This window comes from Ranitomeya imitator, chromosome 2, assembly GCF_032444005.1.
Source record: "Ranitomeya imitator isolate aRanImi1 chromosome 2, aRanImi1.pri, whole genome shotgun sequence".
Lineage (NCBI taxonomy): Eukaryota > Metazoa > Chordata > Amphibia > Anura > Dendrobatidae > Ranitomeya > Ranitomeya imitator.
Window position 1 is genome coordinate 449,642,405 of NC_091283.1, and position 15,458 is coordinate 449,657,862.

The following is a 15,458-nucleotide window of genomic DNA, read 5'->3' on the forward strand; positions in this document are numbered from 1 at the left end:
CAGCAAAACCTGCTATTTTGCCGCTGCTTCTTTCCTGCCAAGCACTCAGGTTTTGCTGCAGAAAAAAAAGCAGCAAAAACTCCCAGTGTGAACTTAGCCGTAAATAGGCTCAGTGACCAGTGTGAAAATGAAAAGATTTCAAATTTTTAACAAAGATCGTAAATGAGGAAAAAAATCTTTACCAAAAAATGTTTAAAAATACATTTAACAAACAAACCTTATTTAACTCCTTCCCTACCTTTGACGCAGCGTATGCGTCATGAAAACCTTTGCCAATCTGACCTGTGACGCAGCATATGCGTCATGGTCGGATCGCGCTCCTGCAGGTCGGGTGAAAGGGTTAACTGTAATTTCACTCGACCTGCAGGGACAGGGGGAGTGGTACCTGTTGCTCCCCTCCGTCCTCCTGTCCGCTCCCCCCGCAGTTCGATCTCCCCGCTGTTCGATCCCACCCCCGCATACTTACTGAGCTCCGGTGTCCCTCCCGGTGTCCGTCTGTCTTCTCCATGGGCGCCGCCATTTCCAAAATGGCGGGCGCATGCGCAGTGCGCCCGCCGAATCTGCCGGCCGGCAGATTCATTACAGGTACATTTTGATCGCTGTGATAGGTTCTATCACAGCAATCAAAATAAAAAAAATAATGAATAACCCCCCCCCTTTATTACTCTCATAGGTAGGGACAATAATAAAATAAAGAAATATATTTACTTTTATTTTTCCACTAGGGTTAGGGTTAGAACTAGGGTTAGGGCTAGGGCAAGAAGTAGGGTTAGGGCTAGAACTAGGGTTAGAACTAGGGTTAGGGTTAGCGCTAGGGTTAGGGCTAGAAGAAGGGTTAGGGTTAGAGCTAGGGTTAGGGTTAGCATTAGGGTTGTGGTTAGGGTTAGACTTAGGGTTAGAATTAGGCTATGTGCACATGATGCGGATTTGGCTGCGAATCCGCAGCGGATGGGTTGCTGCAAATTCGTAGCAGTTTTCCATCACGTTTACAGTACCATGTAAACCTATGGAAAACCAAATCCGCTGTGCCCATGGTGCGGAAAATACCGCACGGAAACGCTGCGTTGTATTTTCCTCGGCATCTCAATTCTTTGTGCGGATTCCGCAGCGTTTTACACCTGTTCCTCAATAGGAATCCGAAGGTGAAATCCGCACAAAAAACACTGGAAATCCGCAGGTAAAATGCAGAGCGTTGACAAATTGTACAATATCTTTCGGGGTCCAGTTTCTCCTTTTACCCTTGGAAAAATAAAAAAAATTGTTGCTAAAAGATCATTTTGTGACTAAAAAGTTAAATGTTCATCTTTTCCTTCCATGTTGCTTCTGCTGCTGTGAAGCACCTGAGGGGTTAATAAACTTCTTTAATGTGGTTTTGAGCACCTTGAGGGGTGCAGTTTTTTAGAATGGTGTCACTTTTGGGTATTTTCAGCCATATAGACCCCTCAAACTGACTTCAAATGTGAGGTGGACCCTAAAAAAAATGGTTTGTAAATTTTGTTGTAAAAATGAGAAATTGCTGGTCAAATTTTAACCCTTAAAACTTCCTAGCAAAAAAAAAATTGTTTCCAAAATTGTTCTGATGTAAAGTAGACATGTGGGAAATGTTATTTATTAACTATTTTGTGTCACATAACTCTCTGGTTTAACAAAAGAAAAATTCTAAATTTGAAAATTGCGAAATTTTCTAAATTTTTGCCAAATTTCCGATTTTTTTTTTTTTTTTTTTTTTTACAAATAAACGCAAAAATTATTGACCTAAATTTACCACTAACATGAAGCCCAATATGTCTCGAAAAAACAATCTCAGAATCGCTAGGATCCGTTGAAGCATTCCTGAGTTATTACCTCATAAAGGGACAGTGGTCAGAATTGCAAAAAATGGCCAGGTCATTAAGGTCAAAATAGGCTGGGTCATGAAGGGTTAAACAGTATATGTCATTTTCTACTGAAACATTTACTTTAATGTATCATTAGAGTGGGTGGCATGTATGCATTTATAATATTGCTGAGAAATTGCACTGTGTTCTGACTAGTCGCTGGATTATTTCTATACTTCCTGTTAGGACTCATTCACACGTCCAATTTTTTCAAAGACGAGGAAAATGCTCCTATTATTCTGATCAGAGTGTAGTCCTAGGGTCATCCATTTTTTCTCGTACATGGAGAAATAAAAAAAAAAACTCCACCTTTTCCATTCTGATAGTCCGTGAAAATCATACTGCACTCAGATGTCATCCGAGAACAGACCATTCTTTTTTTTTTCATGGACCCATAGACTTGCATTGGCGATTTCGATCCAACCCTATATTGGGTCAAAATCAGACATGTCAACGGACATGTCAACGGACCACTTGGTGCAAGGAAAAAAATCGGACATGTGCACAGCCCAATAGAATCTCATGGGTGCGAGTACGAGCACTCTGATGAGAAAACTGGACATGTGAATGAGGCCTTATCCTATGTATGCAGTACAAGTAATATGTAGCTGGACTGCTTTGTTTATCATGAATATGTACATTTAGGAACTTCTGGTCGTTCATGGTAGGTAAGTCATCATCTCAAATGCTATAAGTGATAAGAATAAAATCACAGATTGATCTCTACCATTATCTTGCTTGGGTTTCCATTGATCATCAACTTTTCAGCTGCATATTTAAAGAAATCCAGCACAAAAGATCCACTTTGTAGGGTGTTTGCCATCAGTTGGCATCTGCAGTGCTTTTTCACGTCACAAAAACTGATGTTTGGCAAAAATTGAGGTTAAGTCTGCCTTTTTTGTGCATGCAAAGTTTCTACTGTATATCCAGCTGTAGAAAAGTACCTGCAATACATCCAATAATACACAATTACTGCAGATATTTTCATTATAGGATTACAGGAAAGATAAACATCTTGGTACCGTGTTAGCCAGTAGATAGAAAAATATTTAGAATTGAGAGCCTTCAGTGGTTGATATCTTTTAATGGCTAACTGAAAAGATGGTAACAAATTGCAAGCTTTCGAGACTACTCAGGTCTCTTCATCAGGCACAGACTAAAGCAAATTCTGAAGAATCACATTTATACACCGCACAGAACTGTTATTATGGGAGAGTGATAAGTGATAAACAGTTGTGTCCATAAGTATTGGAAAGTTCCTAGATTAGGAGTGAATGTTTTGTTGTCCTCTGATTGGGGTCTGGTTTTGTTATGATGACCCCACATGGTCTGAAGTGCAAATTCCTTACTTGATGTAAAAAGACATAAATCCATGCGACACATTCATTCCTGCACTAAGTGTGTCAAAGGTCGTCATAAGTTTATACTCCCAAGCCACCTTTCAATACAAGTAATTTCAGATCCATAGTGCTATGATCAGCCATACAAAAATGTTTGGCCACAGGTAGATCCATTCTTTTTTCTTTTATTTTATGGCGATGAGAATTCATCCTTGTTCTCAGTTTTTACCCTGTCTCCCCAACATACAGACCCCCAGTTGGACATTTAGTACAAATAATTAGGTACACCACATTAGAAGTGTCGCAGCTGAAAGTACCTGGTATCTTGTATTCCTGATGTGAGCTGGGGATCTTTATCTTGTCCGTGGTCATTATAAATGGACAGGTTTTACATTTTTTCTGGTTGCAAGGAAAGGTTCCTGCAGCTGTTGGAAAGGACAGGGAGCTTCTGACAATGATGCTTCTTAGATTTGGGGGCTGCCTAAATCACAGTAGTGGGGGGGTCTGGAAAAATGGATTGTAAGCCGGAATCTATTTGTAGTAAAGGTTGTAATTTCCGTGCAGCTCCCCTTAGCACCTCCAGATTTGGATTGTAAGTAACTACTAGAGGCACCAGGTTATTTTCTTCTTTAGCTTTGTAATGTAGCAGGTGATTCCTTGATATTCTGGTGGCTCTTGTGATCTGGTTTTCAATTATTCTTGGATGGTAGCACTGATTTCAAAAAGGTCTTTCTGAGGCGACCAAGATGTTCATCCCTATCCATTGGGTCGGAACATATACAGTCATGGCCAAACGTATTGACACCCCTGCAATTCTGTCAGATAATACTCATTTTCTTCCTAAAAATGATTGCAAACATAAATTATTTGGTATTATTATCTTCATTTAATTTGTCTTAAATAAAAAAACACAAAAAGAATGGTCCTAAAGCCAAATTGGATATAATTCCACACCAAACATAAAAAGGGGGTGGACAAAAGTATTGGCACTGTTCGAAAAATCATGTGATTCTTCTCTAATTTGTGTAATTAACAGCACCTGTAACTTACCTGTGGCACCTAACAGGTGTTGGCAATAACTAAATCACACTTGCAGCCAGTTGACATGGATTAAAGTTGACTCAACCTCTGTCCTGTGTCCTTGTGTGTACCACATTGAGCATGGAGAAAAGAAAGAAGACCAAAGAACTGTCTGAGGACTTGAGAAACCAAATTGTGAGGAAGCATGAGCAATCTCAAGGCTACAAGTCCATCTCCAAAGACCTGAATGTTCCTGTGTCTACCGTGTGCAGTGTCATTAAGAAGTTTAAAGCCCATGGCACTGTGGCTAACCTCCCTAGATGTGGACGGAAAAGAAAAATTGACAAGAGATTTCAACGCAAGATTGTGCGGATGTTGGATAAAGAACCTCGACTAACATCCAAACAAGTTCAAGCTGCCCTGCAGTCCAAGGGTACAACAGTGTCAACCCGTACTATCCGTCGGCATCTGAATGAAAAGGGACTGTATGGTAGGAGACCCAGGAAGACCCCACTTCTTACCCCGAGACATAAAAAAAGCCAGGCTGGAGTTTGCCAAAACTTACCTGAAAGAGCCTAAAACGTTTTGGAAGAATGTTCTCTGGTCAGATGAGACAAAAGTAGAGCTTTTTGGGCAAAGGCATCAACATAGAGTTTACAGGAGAAAAAAAGAGGCATTGAAAGAAAAGAACACGGTCCCTACAGTCAAACATGGCGGAGGTTCCCTGATGTTTTGGGGTTGCTTTGCTGCCTCTGGCACTGGACTGCTTGACCATGTGCATAGCATTATGAAGTCTGAAGACTACCCACAAATTTTGCAGCATAATGTAGGGCCCAGTGTGAGAAAGCTGGGTCTCCCTCAGAGGTCATGGGTCTTCCAGCAGGACAATGACCCAAAATACACTTCAAAAAGAACTAGAAAATGGTTTGAGAAAAAGCACTGGAGACTTCTAAGGTGGCCAGCAATGAGTCCAGACCTGAATCCCATAGAACACCTGTGGAGAGATCTAAAAATGACAGTTTGGAGAAGGCACCCTTCAAATATCAGGGACCTGGAGCAGTTTGCCAAAGAAGAACGGTATAAAATTCCAGCAGAGCATTGTAAGAAACTCATTGATGGTTACCGGAAGCGGTTGGTCGCAGTTATTTTGGCTAAAGGTTGTGCAACCAAGTATTAGGCTGAGGGTGCCAATACTTTTGTCTGGCCCATTTTTGGAGTTTTGTGTGAAATGATAAATGTTTTGCTTTTTGCTTCATTCTCTTTTGTGTCTTTTCATTTAAGACAAATTAAATGTAGATAATAATACCAAATAATTTGTGTTTGCAACCATTTTCAGGAAGAAAATGAGTATTATCTGACAGAATTGCAGGGGTGTCAATACTTTTGGCCATGACTGTACGATTGTATCTGATGGCTTGGCTGTAGACAATAGAGTTTTTTATGTGTTTTAGTGCAGGAATTAAAGTGTCGCATGGATTTATGTCTTTTTACATCAAGTAAGGAATTTGCACATCAGACCATGTGGGGTCATCATAACAGAACCAGACCCCAATCGGAGGACAACAAAACATTCACTCCTAATCTAGGAACTTTCCAATACTTATGGACACAACTGTTTATCACTTATCACTCTCCCATAATGACAGTTCTGTGCTGTGTTGTGTATAAATATGTGATTCTTAAGAATTTGCTTTAGTCTATGCCTGATGAAGAGACCTGTGTAGTCTCGAAAGCTTGCAATTTGTTACCATCTTTTCAGTTAGCCATTAAAAGGTATCAACCACTGAGGACTCTCAATTCTAAATATGTTTCCATTATAGGATTTTAATTTTCTTTTTAACATTTGCTGTAAGCATTAATCGGGCAGTCTATAAGGAACTTTTATTAGGTAATTACATATACTGGGGAAAATAGTATTTGATACCCTTCTGTTTTTGCAAGTTTTCCCACCTACAAAGAATGGAGAGGTGTGTAATTTTTATCATGGGTACAATTCAACTGAGAGAGACAGAATCTAAAAAGAAAATCCAGAAAATCACATTGTATGATTCTTACATAATTAATTAGCATTTTATTGCGTGAAATCAGTATTTGATCACCTACCAACCAGCAAGAATTCTGGCCCTCATAGATCTGTTAGTTTTTCTTTAAAGGGAACCGGTCACCCCCCCCAGGCGTTTTTAACTAAAAGAGCCAGCTTGTGCAGCACTAATGCCGCATTCTGTCAAGGTGGCTCTTTTAGTTCGGGTCCCTGCAAACGCTGAAATAATCGCTTTTATAATGTGCCCCTCATACCTGAATTTGTCAGGGGGCACGTCTTTTCCCCCCTGACACCAACGCCTCCCAGCCATCACTCAGGGCCTCCGGGCGCTGTCTCCATTTCCTTCCTGAACGTCCCCGGCGCCTGCACTGTAAGTTCGAAGGGCAGCGCAAACTGCGCATGCCCGAAAAAAAAAAAATTACAGCGCAGGCGCCGGGGACGTTCAGGAAGGAAATGGAGGCGGTGCCCGGAGGCCCTAAGTGACGGCTGGGAGGCATTTGTGTCAGGGGGGAAAAGAAATGCCCCCCCTCACAAATTCAGATATGAGGGGCACATTATAAAAGCGATTATTTCAGCGTTTGCAGGGACCTGAACTAAAAGAGCCACCTTGACAGAATGCAGCATTAGTGCTCCACAAGGTGGCTCTTTTAGTTAAAAACGCCTGGGGGGGTGACAGGTTCCCTTTAAGATGCTCTCCTACACTGCACTCATTACCTGTATTAATTGCACCTGTTTGAACTAGTTACCTGTATAAAAGACACCTGTCCACACACTCAATCACACTCCAACCTCTCCACCATGGCCAAGACCAAAGAGTTGTCTAAAGACACCAGGGACAAAATTGTAGACCTGCACAAGGCTGGGATGGGCTACAGGACAATAGGCAATCAACTTGGTGAGAAGGCAACAACTGTTGGCACAATTAGAAAATGAAATAAACACAAGATGACTGTCAATGCAAGATCTTGCCTCGTGGGGTAAGGAGAATTCTAAGAAAGTTTAGAAATCAGCCCAAAACTACATGGGAGGACCTGGTCAATGACCTGAAGATTGGTGGGACCACAGTTTCAAACATTACCGTTAGTAACACACTATGCCATCATGGATTATCGTCCTCCAGGGCGTGCAAGGTCCCCCTGCTCACACCAGCACATGTCCAGGCCCATTTGAAGTTCGCCAATGACCCATCTGTGTTAGACCAAAATAGACCTTTTTGGTATCAACTCCACTTTCCGTGTTTGGAGGAAGAAGAAGGATGAGTAAAACCCCAAGAACACCATCCCAACCATGAAGCATGGTGGGGAAAATATCATACATTGGTGTTGCTTTTCTGCAAAGTGGACAGGGCAACTGCACCGTATTGTAGGGAGGATGAATGGAGTCATGTATTGTGATATTTTGGCCAACAACCTCTTTCTCACAATAAAAGCATTGAAGATAGGTCGTGGCGGGGTCTTCCAGCATGACAATGACCCAAAACATACCGCCAGGGCAACGAAGGAGTGGCTCCATGAGAAGCATTTCAAGGTCCTGGAGTGGCCTAGCCAGTCTCCAAACCTGAGCACAATAGAAAATCTTTGGAGGGAGCTGAAACTCAATGTTGTCGAGCGACAGACCCGAAACCTGAAAGATCTGAAGAAAATCTGTATGGAGGAGTGGGCCAAAATCCCTGCTGCACTGTGTGCAAACTTGGTCAAGAACTACAGGAAACGTCTGACCTCTGTAATTGCAAACACCGATTTCTGTACCAAATATTAAGTTCTGTTTTTTTATTGTATTAAATACTTATTCCATGCAATAAAATGCAAATTAATTATGTAAAAATCACACAATGTAGTTTCCTGGATTTAAATTTTAGATTCTGTTTCTCACAGTTGAAGTGTACCTATGATAAAAATTGGAGCCTTCCCGATTCTTTGTGGATGGAAAGCTTGAAAAATGGGCAGTGTATCAAATACTTATTTTCTCCACTGTATATATCTTTTTAGGGGCGATAGAAGCCTACTCTGGTGTGGTATAGAATGCCTTGCATAAGTGTCATAGTGCATAAGTAGATAGCAATAGTATGAGAGCTACAAAAAGGGGTTCAGTGCTGCAGAACATTGCAGATTTTAATGCTGAGGGTTTGCAAACAGGGTGACAACTACTATGGGTGCTAGAAGTAGTAGTTTTGGCTGGGGTTCAGAACAGTTCATCTTTAGAACATTATGGCCAAGTTGATGTATATTAGGGGTGCACTGGTTTTGGAGTGACTGGCCTTTTCATTAGCCTCTTTCACATAGAAGCTCGCTGATCGTGGGTGACCTCTTCTTATAAGGAGTACCTCAATTATATGAATTTTATCACATCATCCAGTAAAATCAATGTTCTTTGTTTAAATTCCCATTAAAACCATAGGATCCATGTAACCACTTTAAAACCTCCTGTCATTAACCCCTTAAGCCCCGAGGGTGGTTTGCACGTTAATGACCGGGCCAATTTTTACAATTCTGACCACTGTCCCTTTATGAGGTTATAACTCTGGAACGCTTCAACGGATCTTGGCGATTCTGACATTGTTTTCTCGTGACATATTGTACTTCATTTTAGTAGTAACATTTATTCGATATAACTTGCGTTTATTTGTGAAAAAAACGGAAATTTGGCGAAAATTTTGAAAATTTCGCAATTTTCCAACTTTAAATTTTTATGCCCTTAAATCACAGAGATATGTCACGCAAAATACTTAATAAGTAACATTTCCCACATGTCTCCTTTACATCAGCACAATTTTGGAACCAAAATTTTTTTTTGTTAGGGAGTTATAAGGGTTCAAAGTTGACCAGCAATTTCTCATTTTTACAACACCATTTTTTTTTAGGGACCACATCTCATTTGATGTCATTTTGAGGGGTCTATATGATAGAAAATACCCAAGTGTGACACCATTCTAAAAACTGCACCCCTCAAGGTGCTCAAAACCACATTCAAGAAGTTTATTAACCCTTCAGGGGTTTCACAGGAATTTTTGGAATGTTTAAATAAAAATGAATATTTAACTTTTTTTCACACAAAATTTATTTCAGCTCCAATTTGTTTTATTTTACCAAGGGTAACAGGATAAAATGGATGCCAAACATTGTTGTACAATCTGTACTGAGTACGCTGATACCCCATATGTGGGGGTAAACCACTGTTTGGGCGCATGGCAGAGCTCGGAAGGGAAGGAGTGCCATTTGACTTTTAAATGCAAAATTGACAGGAATTGAGATGGGACACCATGTTGCGTTTGGAGAGCCACTGATGTGCCTAAACATTGAAACCCCCCACAAGTGACACCATTTTGGAAAGTAGACACCCTAAGGAACTTATCTAGATGTGTGGTGACCACTTTGACCCACCAATTGCTTCACAGAAGTTTATAATGCAGAGCCGTAAAAATAAAAAATCATATTTTTTCACAAAAATGATCTTTTCGCCCCCAATTTTTTATTTTCCCAAGAGTAAGAGAAGAAATTGAACCTCAAAAATTGTTGGCCAATTTGTCCTGAGTACGCTGATACCCCGTATATGGGTGTAAACTATTGTTTGGGCGTATGGCAGAGCTCGGAAGGGAAGGAGCGCCATTTTACTTTTCAATGCAAAATTGACTGGAATTGAGATGGGATGCCATGTTGCGTTTGGAGAGCCCCTGATGTGCCTAAACATTGAAATCCCCACAAGTGACACCATTTTGGAAAGTAGACCCCTTAAGGAACTTATCTAGAGGTGTGGTGAGCACTTTGACCCAACAAGTGCTTCACAGAAGTTTATAATGCAGAGCCGTAAAAATAAAAAATCATATTTTTTCACAAAAATAATCTTTTCGCCACCAATTTTTTATTTTCCCAAGGGTAAGAGAAGAAATTAGACCACAAAAGTTGTTGTGCAATTTGTCCTGAGTGCGACGATACCCCATATGTGGGGGTAAACCACTGTTTGGGCGCATGGCAGAGCTCGGAAGGAAAGGAGCGCCATTTGACTTTTCAATGCAAAATTGACTGGAATTGAGATGGGACGCCATGTTGCGTTTGGAGAGCCCCTGATGTGCCTAAACATTGGAACCCCTCACAAGTGACACCATTTTGAAAAGTAGACCCCTTAAGGAACTTATCTAGATGTGTGGTGAGCACTTTGACCCAACAAGTGCTTCACAGAAGTTTATAATGCAGAGCCGTAAAAATAAAAAATCTTATTTTTTCACAAAAATGATCTTTTCGCCCCCAATTTTTTATTTTCCCAAGGGTAAGAGAAGAAATTAGACCACAAAAGTTGTTGTGCAATTTGTCCTGAGTGCGACGATACCCCATATGTGGGGGTAAACCACTTTTTGGGTGCATAGCAGAGCTCGGAAGGGAAGGAGCGCCATTTGACTTTTCAATGCAAAATTGACTGGAATTAAGATGGGACGCCATGTTGGTTTGGAGAGCCCCTGATGTGCCTAAACATTAAAAACCCCCACAAGTGACACCATTTTGGAAACTAGACCCTCTAAGGAACTTATCTAGATGTGTTTTGAGAGCTTTGAACCCCCAAGTGTTTCACTACAGTTTATAACGCAGAGCCGTTAAAATAAATTTTTTTTTTTTTCGCAAAAATTTTTTAGCCCCCAGTTTTGTATTTTCACAAGGGTAACATAATAAATTGGACCCCAAAAGTTGTTGTCCAATTTGTCCTGAGTACGCTGATACCCCATATGTGGGGGGGAACCACTGTTTGGGCGCATGGCAGAGCTCGGAAGGGAAGGAGCGCCATTTGGAATGCAGACTTAGATGGATTGGTCTGCAGGAGTCACGTTGCATTTGCAGAGCCCCTGATGTACCCAAACAGTACAAACCCCCCACAAGTGACCCCATATTAGAAACTAGACCTCCCATGGAACTTATCTAGATGTGTTGTGAGAACTTTGAACCCCTAAGTGTTTCACTACAGTTTATAACGCAGACCCGTGAAAATAAAAATTCTTTTTTTTTTCACAAAAATGATTTTTTAGCCCCCAGCTTTGTATTTTTACAAGGGTAACAGAATAAATTGGACCCCAAAAGTTGTTGTTCAATTTGTCCTGAGTACGCTGATACCCCATATGTGGGGGGGAACCACTGTTTGGGCTCATGGCAGAGCTCGGAAGGGAAGGAGCGCCATTTGGAATGCAGACTTAGATGGATTGGTCTGCAGGCGTCACGTTGCATTTGCAGAGCCCCTGATGTACCCAAACAGTAGAAACCACCCACAAGTGACCCCATATTGGAAACTAGACCTCCCATGGAACTTATCTAGATGTGTTGTGAAAACTTTGAACCCCCAAGTGTTTCACTACAGTTTACAACGCAGAGCCGTGAAAATAAGAATCCTTTTTTTTCCCACAAAAATGATTTTTAGCCCCCCAAATTTTTATTTTCCCAAGGATAACAAGAGAACTTGGACCCAAAAAGTTGTTGTCCAATTTGTCTCGAGTACGCTGATACCCCATATGTTGGGGTAAACCCCTGTTTGGGCGCACGGGAGAGCTCGGAAGTGAAGGAGCACTGTTTTACTTTTTCAATGCAGAATTGGCTGGAATTGAGATCGGACGCCATGTCGCGTTTGGAGAGCCCCTGATGTGTCTAAACAGTGGAAACCCCCCAATTATAAATGAAACCCTAATCCAAACGCACCACTAACCCTAATCCCAACTGTAACCCTAACCACACACCTAACCCAGACACACCCCTAATTCTAATCCCAACCCTAATCCCAACCGTAAATGTAATCCAAACCCTAGCCCCAACCCTAGCCCTAACCCTAACCCTAACCGGAAAATGGAAATAAATACATTTTTTTTAATTTTATTATTTTTCCCTAAGGCTAGGTTCACATTGCGTTAGGGAAATCCGTTTAGCACTAGCGGATTGCGCTAACACAATGTCTTTTTAGGTGTCGTGTTTAGTGGTCGCGTTAACGTCCCCGCTCTGGAAGATCGGGGATCGGACCTCGGGCGCGCCGCGGACGCTGCAAGCAGCGTCTGAGGCGCGCCACAAAAGAATGGCACCTTGCTAGCGCGAGCCGAAAATGGCACGCTCTAGCGATGCGCTACACCTGAAAATCACATTGCTGTCAATGGTTGTGCTAACGGACCCGTTGCACGGCGTTAATTGTGACATTTTCGCCGTGCAACGCTGTCCGTTAGCGTTAACCCATTAACGCAATGTGAACCTAGCCTAACTAAGGGGGTGATGAAGGGGGGTTTGATTTACTTTTATAGCGAGTTTTTTATATCGGATTTTTATGATTGGCAGCCGTCACACACTGAAAGACGCTTTTTATAGCAAAAAAGTTTTTGCGTCTCCACATTTTGAGACCTATAATTTTTCCATATTTTGGTCCACAGAGTCATGTGAGGTCTTGTTTTTTGCGGGACGAGTTGACGTTTTTATCGGTTACATTTTCGGACACGTGACAGTTTTTGATCGCTTTTTATTCCGATTTTTTTGTGAGGCAGAATGACCAAAAACCAGCTATTCATGAATTTCTTTTGGGGGAGGCGTTTATACCGTTCCGCGTTTGGTAAAATTGATGAAGCAGTTTTATTCTTCGGGTCAGTACGATTACAGCGACACCTCATTTATATCATTTTTTTTATGTTTTGGCGCTTTTATACGATAAAAGCTATTTTATAGAAAAAATAATTATTTTGGCATCGCTTTATTCAGAGGACTATAACTTTTTTATTTTTTTGGTTATGATGCTATATGGCGGCTCGTTTTTTGCGGGACAAGATGACGTTTTCAGAGGTAACATGGTTATTTATATCCGTCTTTTTGATCGCGTGTTATTCCACTCTTTGTTCAGCGTTATGATAATAAAGCGTTGTTTTTTGGCTCGTTTTTTTTTTTTTTTTCTTACGGTGTTCACTGAAGGGGTTAACTAGTGGGCCAGTTTTATAGGTCGGGTCGTTACGGACGCGGCGATACTAAATATGTGTACTTTTATTGTTTTTTTGTTTTTTTTTTATGTAAAGAAATGTATTTATGGGAATAATATTTTTTTTTTTCTGCTTTATTTAGGAATTTTTTTTTTATTTTTTTTTTTACAAGTGTGGAAATTTTTTTTTTTACTTTTTCACTTTGTCCCAGGGGGGGACATCACAGATCACCGATCTGACAGTGTGCACAGCACTCTATCAGATCGGTGATCTGACATACAGCCGGGCAGGATTAGAGCTGCAGCTGCAGCCTGATCCTGACCCGGAAGTGCTCCCTGCAGGACCCGGATGCAGCCCGGCGGCCATTTTGGATCCGGGGACTGCAGGGAGAAGACGCTCGGTACACGGTGAGCACATCACCGTGTACCGATCGTCTCAGGGAAGCCCGCAGGGAGCCCCCTCCCTGCGCGATGCTTCCCTGCACCGCCGGCACATCGCGATCATCTTTGATCGCGGTGTGCCGGGGGTTAATGTGCCGGGAGCGGTCCGTGACCGCTCCTGGCACATAGTGCCGGATGTCAGCTGCGATAGGCAGCTGACACCCGGCCGCGATCGGCCGCGCTCCCCCCGTGAGCGCGGCCGATCGCATATGACGTACTATCCCGTCCATGGGAATTAAGTCCCAGGTCACCTGGACGGGATAGTACGTCATATGGGATTAAGGGGTTAAGGGCGATTGTCGTGCCAGAAACGCGTTAGTTTTTTAAAGTTGTTACATGGATCCTTTTGTTTTCATGGAAATTGGAATAAAGAACATTGATTTTAGCAGATGGATGTGCCGGAATCTTTCCTCTCTTTTCGGTCATATTTTGGCACTTCTTCACCAGCTGGATTCAGCCCCCACCGCTGGCAGATCCCAGTGCATTTACCCTGTGGCAGACGTGGTGAGCTAAATACATTTTCTCAATTACAGGAACTCTTTCCTATTTGTGTTATCTCCATCTGTGGAAAGGAAAGAGGGCTGCTGTCCCTCTTTAAAGTTCGATATTTTAGTTTTCCTTAAAAGTTTAGTTGCAGTAATCCTGGGGATATTTCTAAGTGTTGTAATGGCAAAGGAATGAATGGAGAAACATTTGTACTTGTTGAGAAATCTTTTTATCTTAATTGTTTCCCCCTAGTTTTCTAGACGGGCACCTTCTTGGAAGCCTGGTGATACCCCATAGTGTAGTATTTCCAGTAAGGAGTGGCGGCACTGTCAGAAAACAGATGCCAGGGAAGATAACTTGGTAGAAAGCAGAAGTGACCTCATCCATAATCACAGAGCTTTACACAAGCCTACATTATGCCTCCAGCAGGGAGCTCAGTGTCTTTCCTTCCCCGGGACCAGATAAGTGATTCATAAGAAATCCGCAGTCTTATTGTAGCTGCTCCAGCCAAAAACCCTGAAGTCGTTCATATCTGCCAATTCTGTTCTTAGGAAAGCTAATCCTAGAAAAACTACATTGGCCATCATGGCAGCTTTCATAGAGGCCTGATAAGCTGCAGAAAGGGAGATAACAGTATGATAGTCAAGAAACCTATAAAAAGTAAACGGTGGCCATTTTGGTTGGTCCTTTCTAAAATGCAATAAGGATTGAACTAAAAAAAGTCAACAGACATGTTTCTATCACTGTGACGTAGAATCATAGAATGTTACTGTTGGAAGGGACCTCAAGGGTCATCGCGTCCTGCTCAATGCAGGTGGTTGGACATGTGTCCTATAAAAATTTGTAGACCACCTTTGAAGGTCCTGAGGTTAGGAAAAGTGAATGGCGGCCATATTGGTTGGTCCTTTCTAAAATGCAATAAGGATTTAACTAAAAAGGGTCAATAACAGACATGTTTCTATCACTGTGACATAGAATCACAGAATGTTAGAGTTGGAAGGGACCTCGAGGGTCATCGCGTCCTGCTCAATGCAGGAGGTTGGACATGTGCCCTATAAAAATTGTAGACCACCATTGAAGGTCCTGAGGTTAGGACTTTCTTCCCTTTTATTTCCCCAGAGGGTCCAACCTGTCCCCACTGCAAAATGAAAGGGTCTGTGCCTTTTAAATGCACATCATGTGACTTCTACTGTTGCAGAGCATGCTGGGACCAGCTCCTAAAGGTTTGTGGACTTCAAAGGGTGTACGTGCAGCACGTAAATATTTAAGACTAGGTAATCCATGTTTTGAGCATGAATTTATTGGCACATTTTGATCTTTTTAATTTTTTTTTTC

General features: G+C 41.8%; 1 protein-coding gene across 6 annotated transcripts in view; it reads left to right on the forward strand.

Moving 5' to 3' along the window:
• RTEL1 (regulator of telomere elongation helicase 1) overlaps positions 1-15,458 on the forward strand; it is a 201,596-nt gene that overhangs the window by 185,528 nt on the left and 610 nt on the right. For 3 of the 6 annotated variants that reach the window (XM_069751061.1, XM_069751062.1, XM_069751065.1), the window contains one exon: positions 15,243-15,346. The exons of the other annotated variants lie outside the window; for them this stretch is intronic. In XM_069751061.1, the coding sequence (XP_069607162.1) occupies positions 15,243-15,346 (104 nt within the window). The remainder of the gene's footprint in view (positions 1-15,242; positions 15,347-15,458) is intronic. 6 annotated transcript variants of the gene reach the window in all.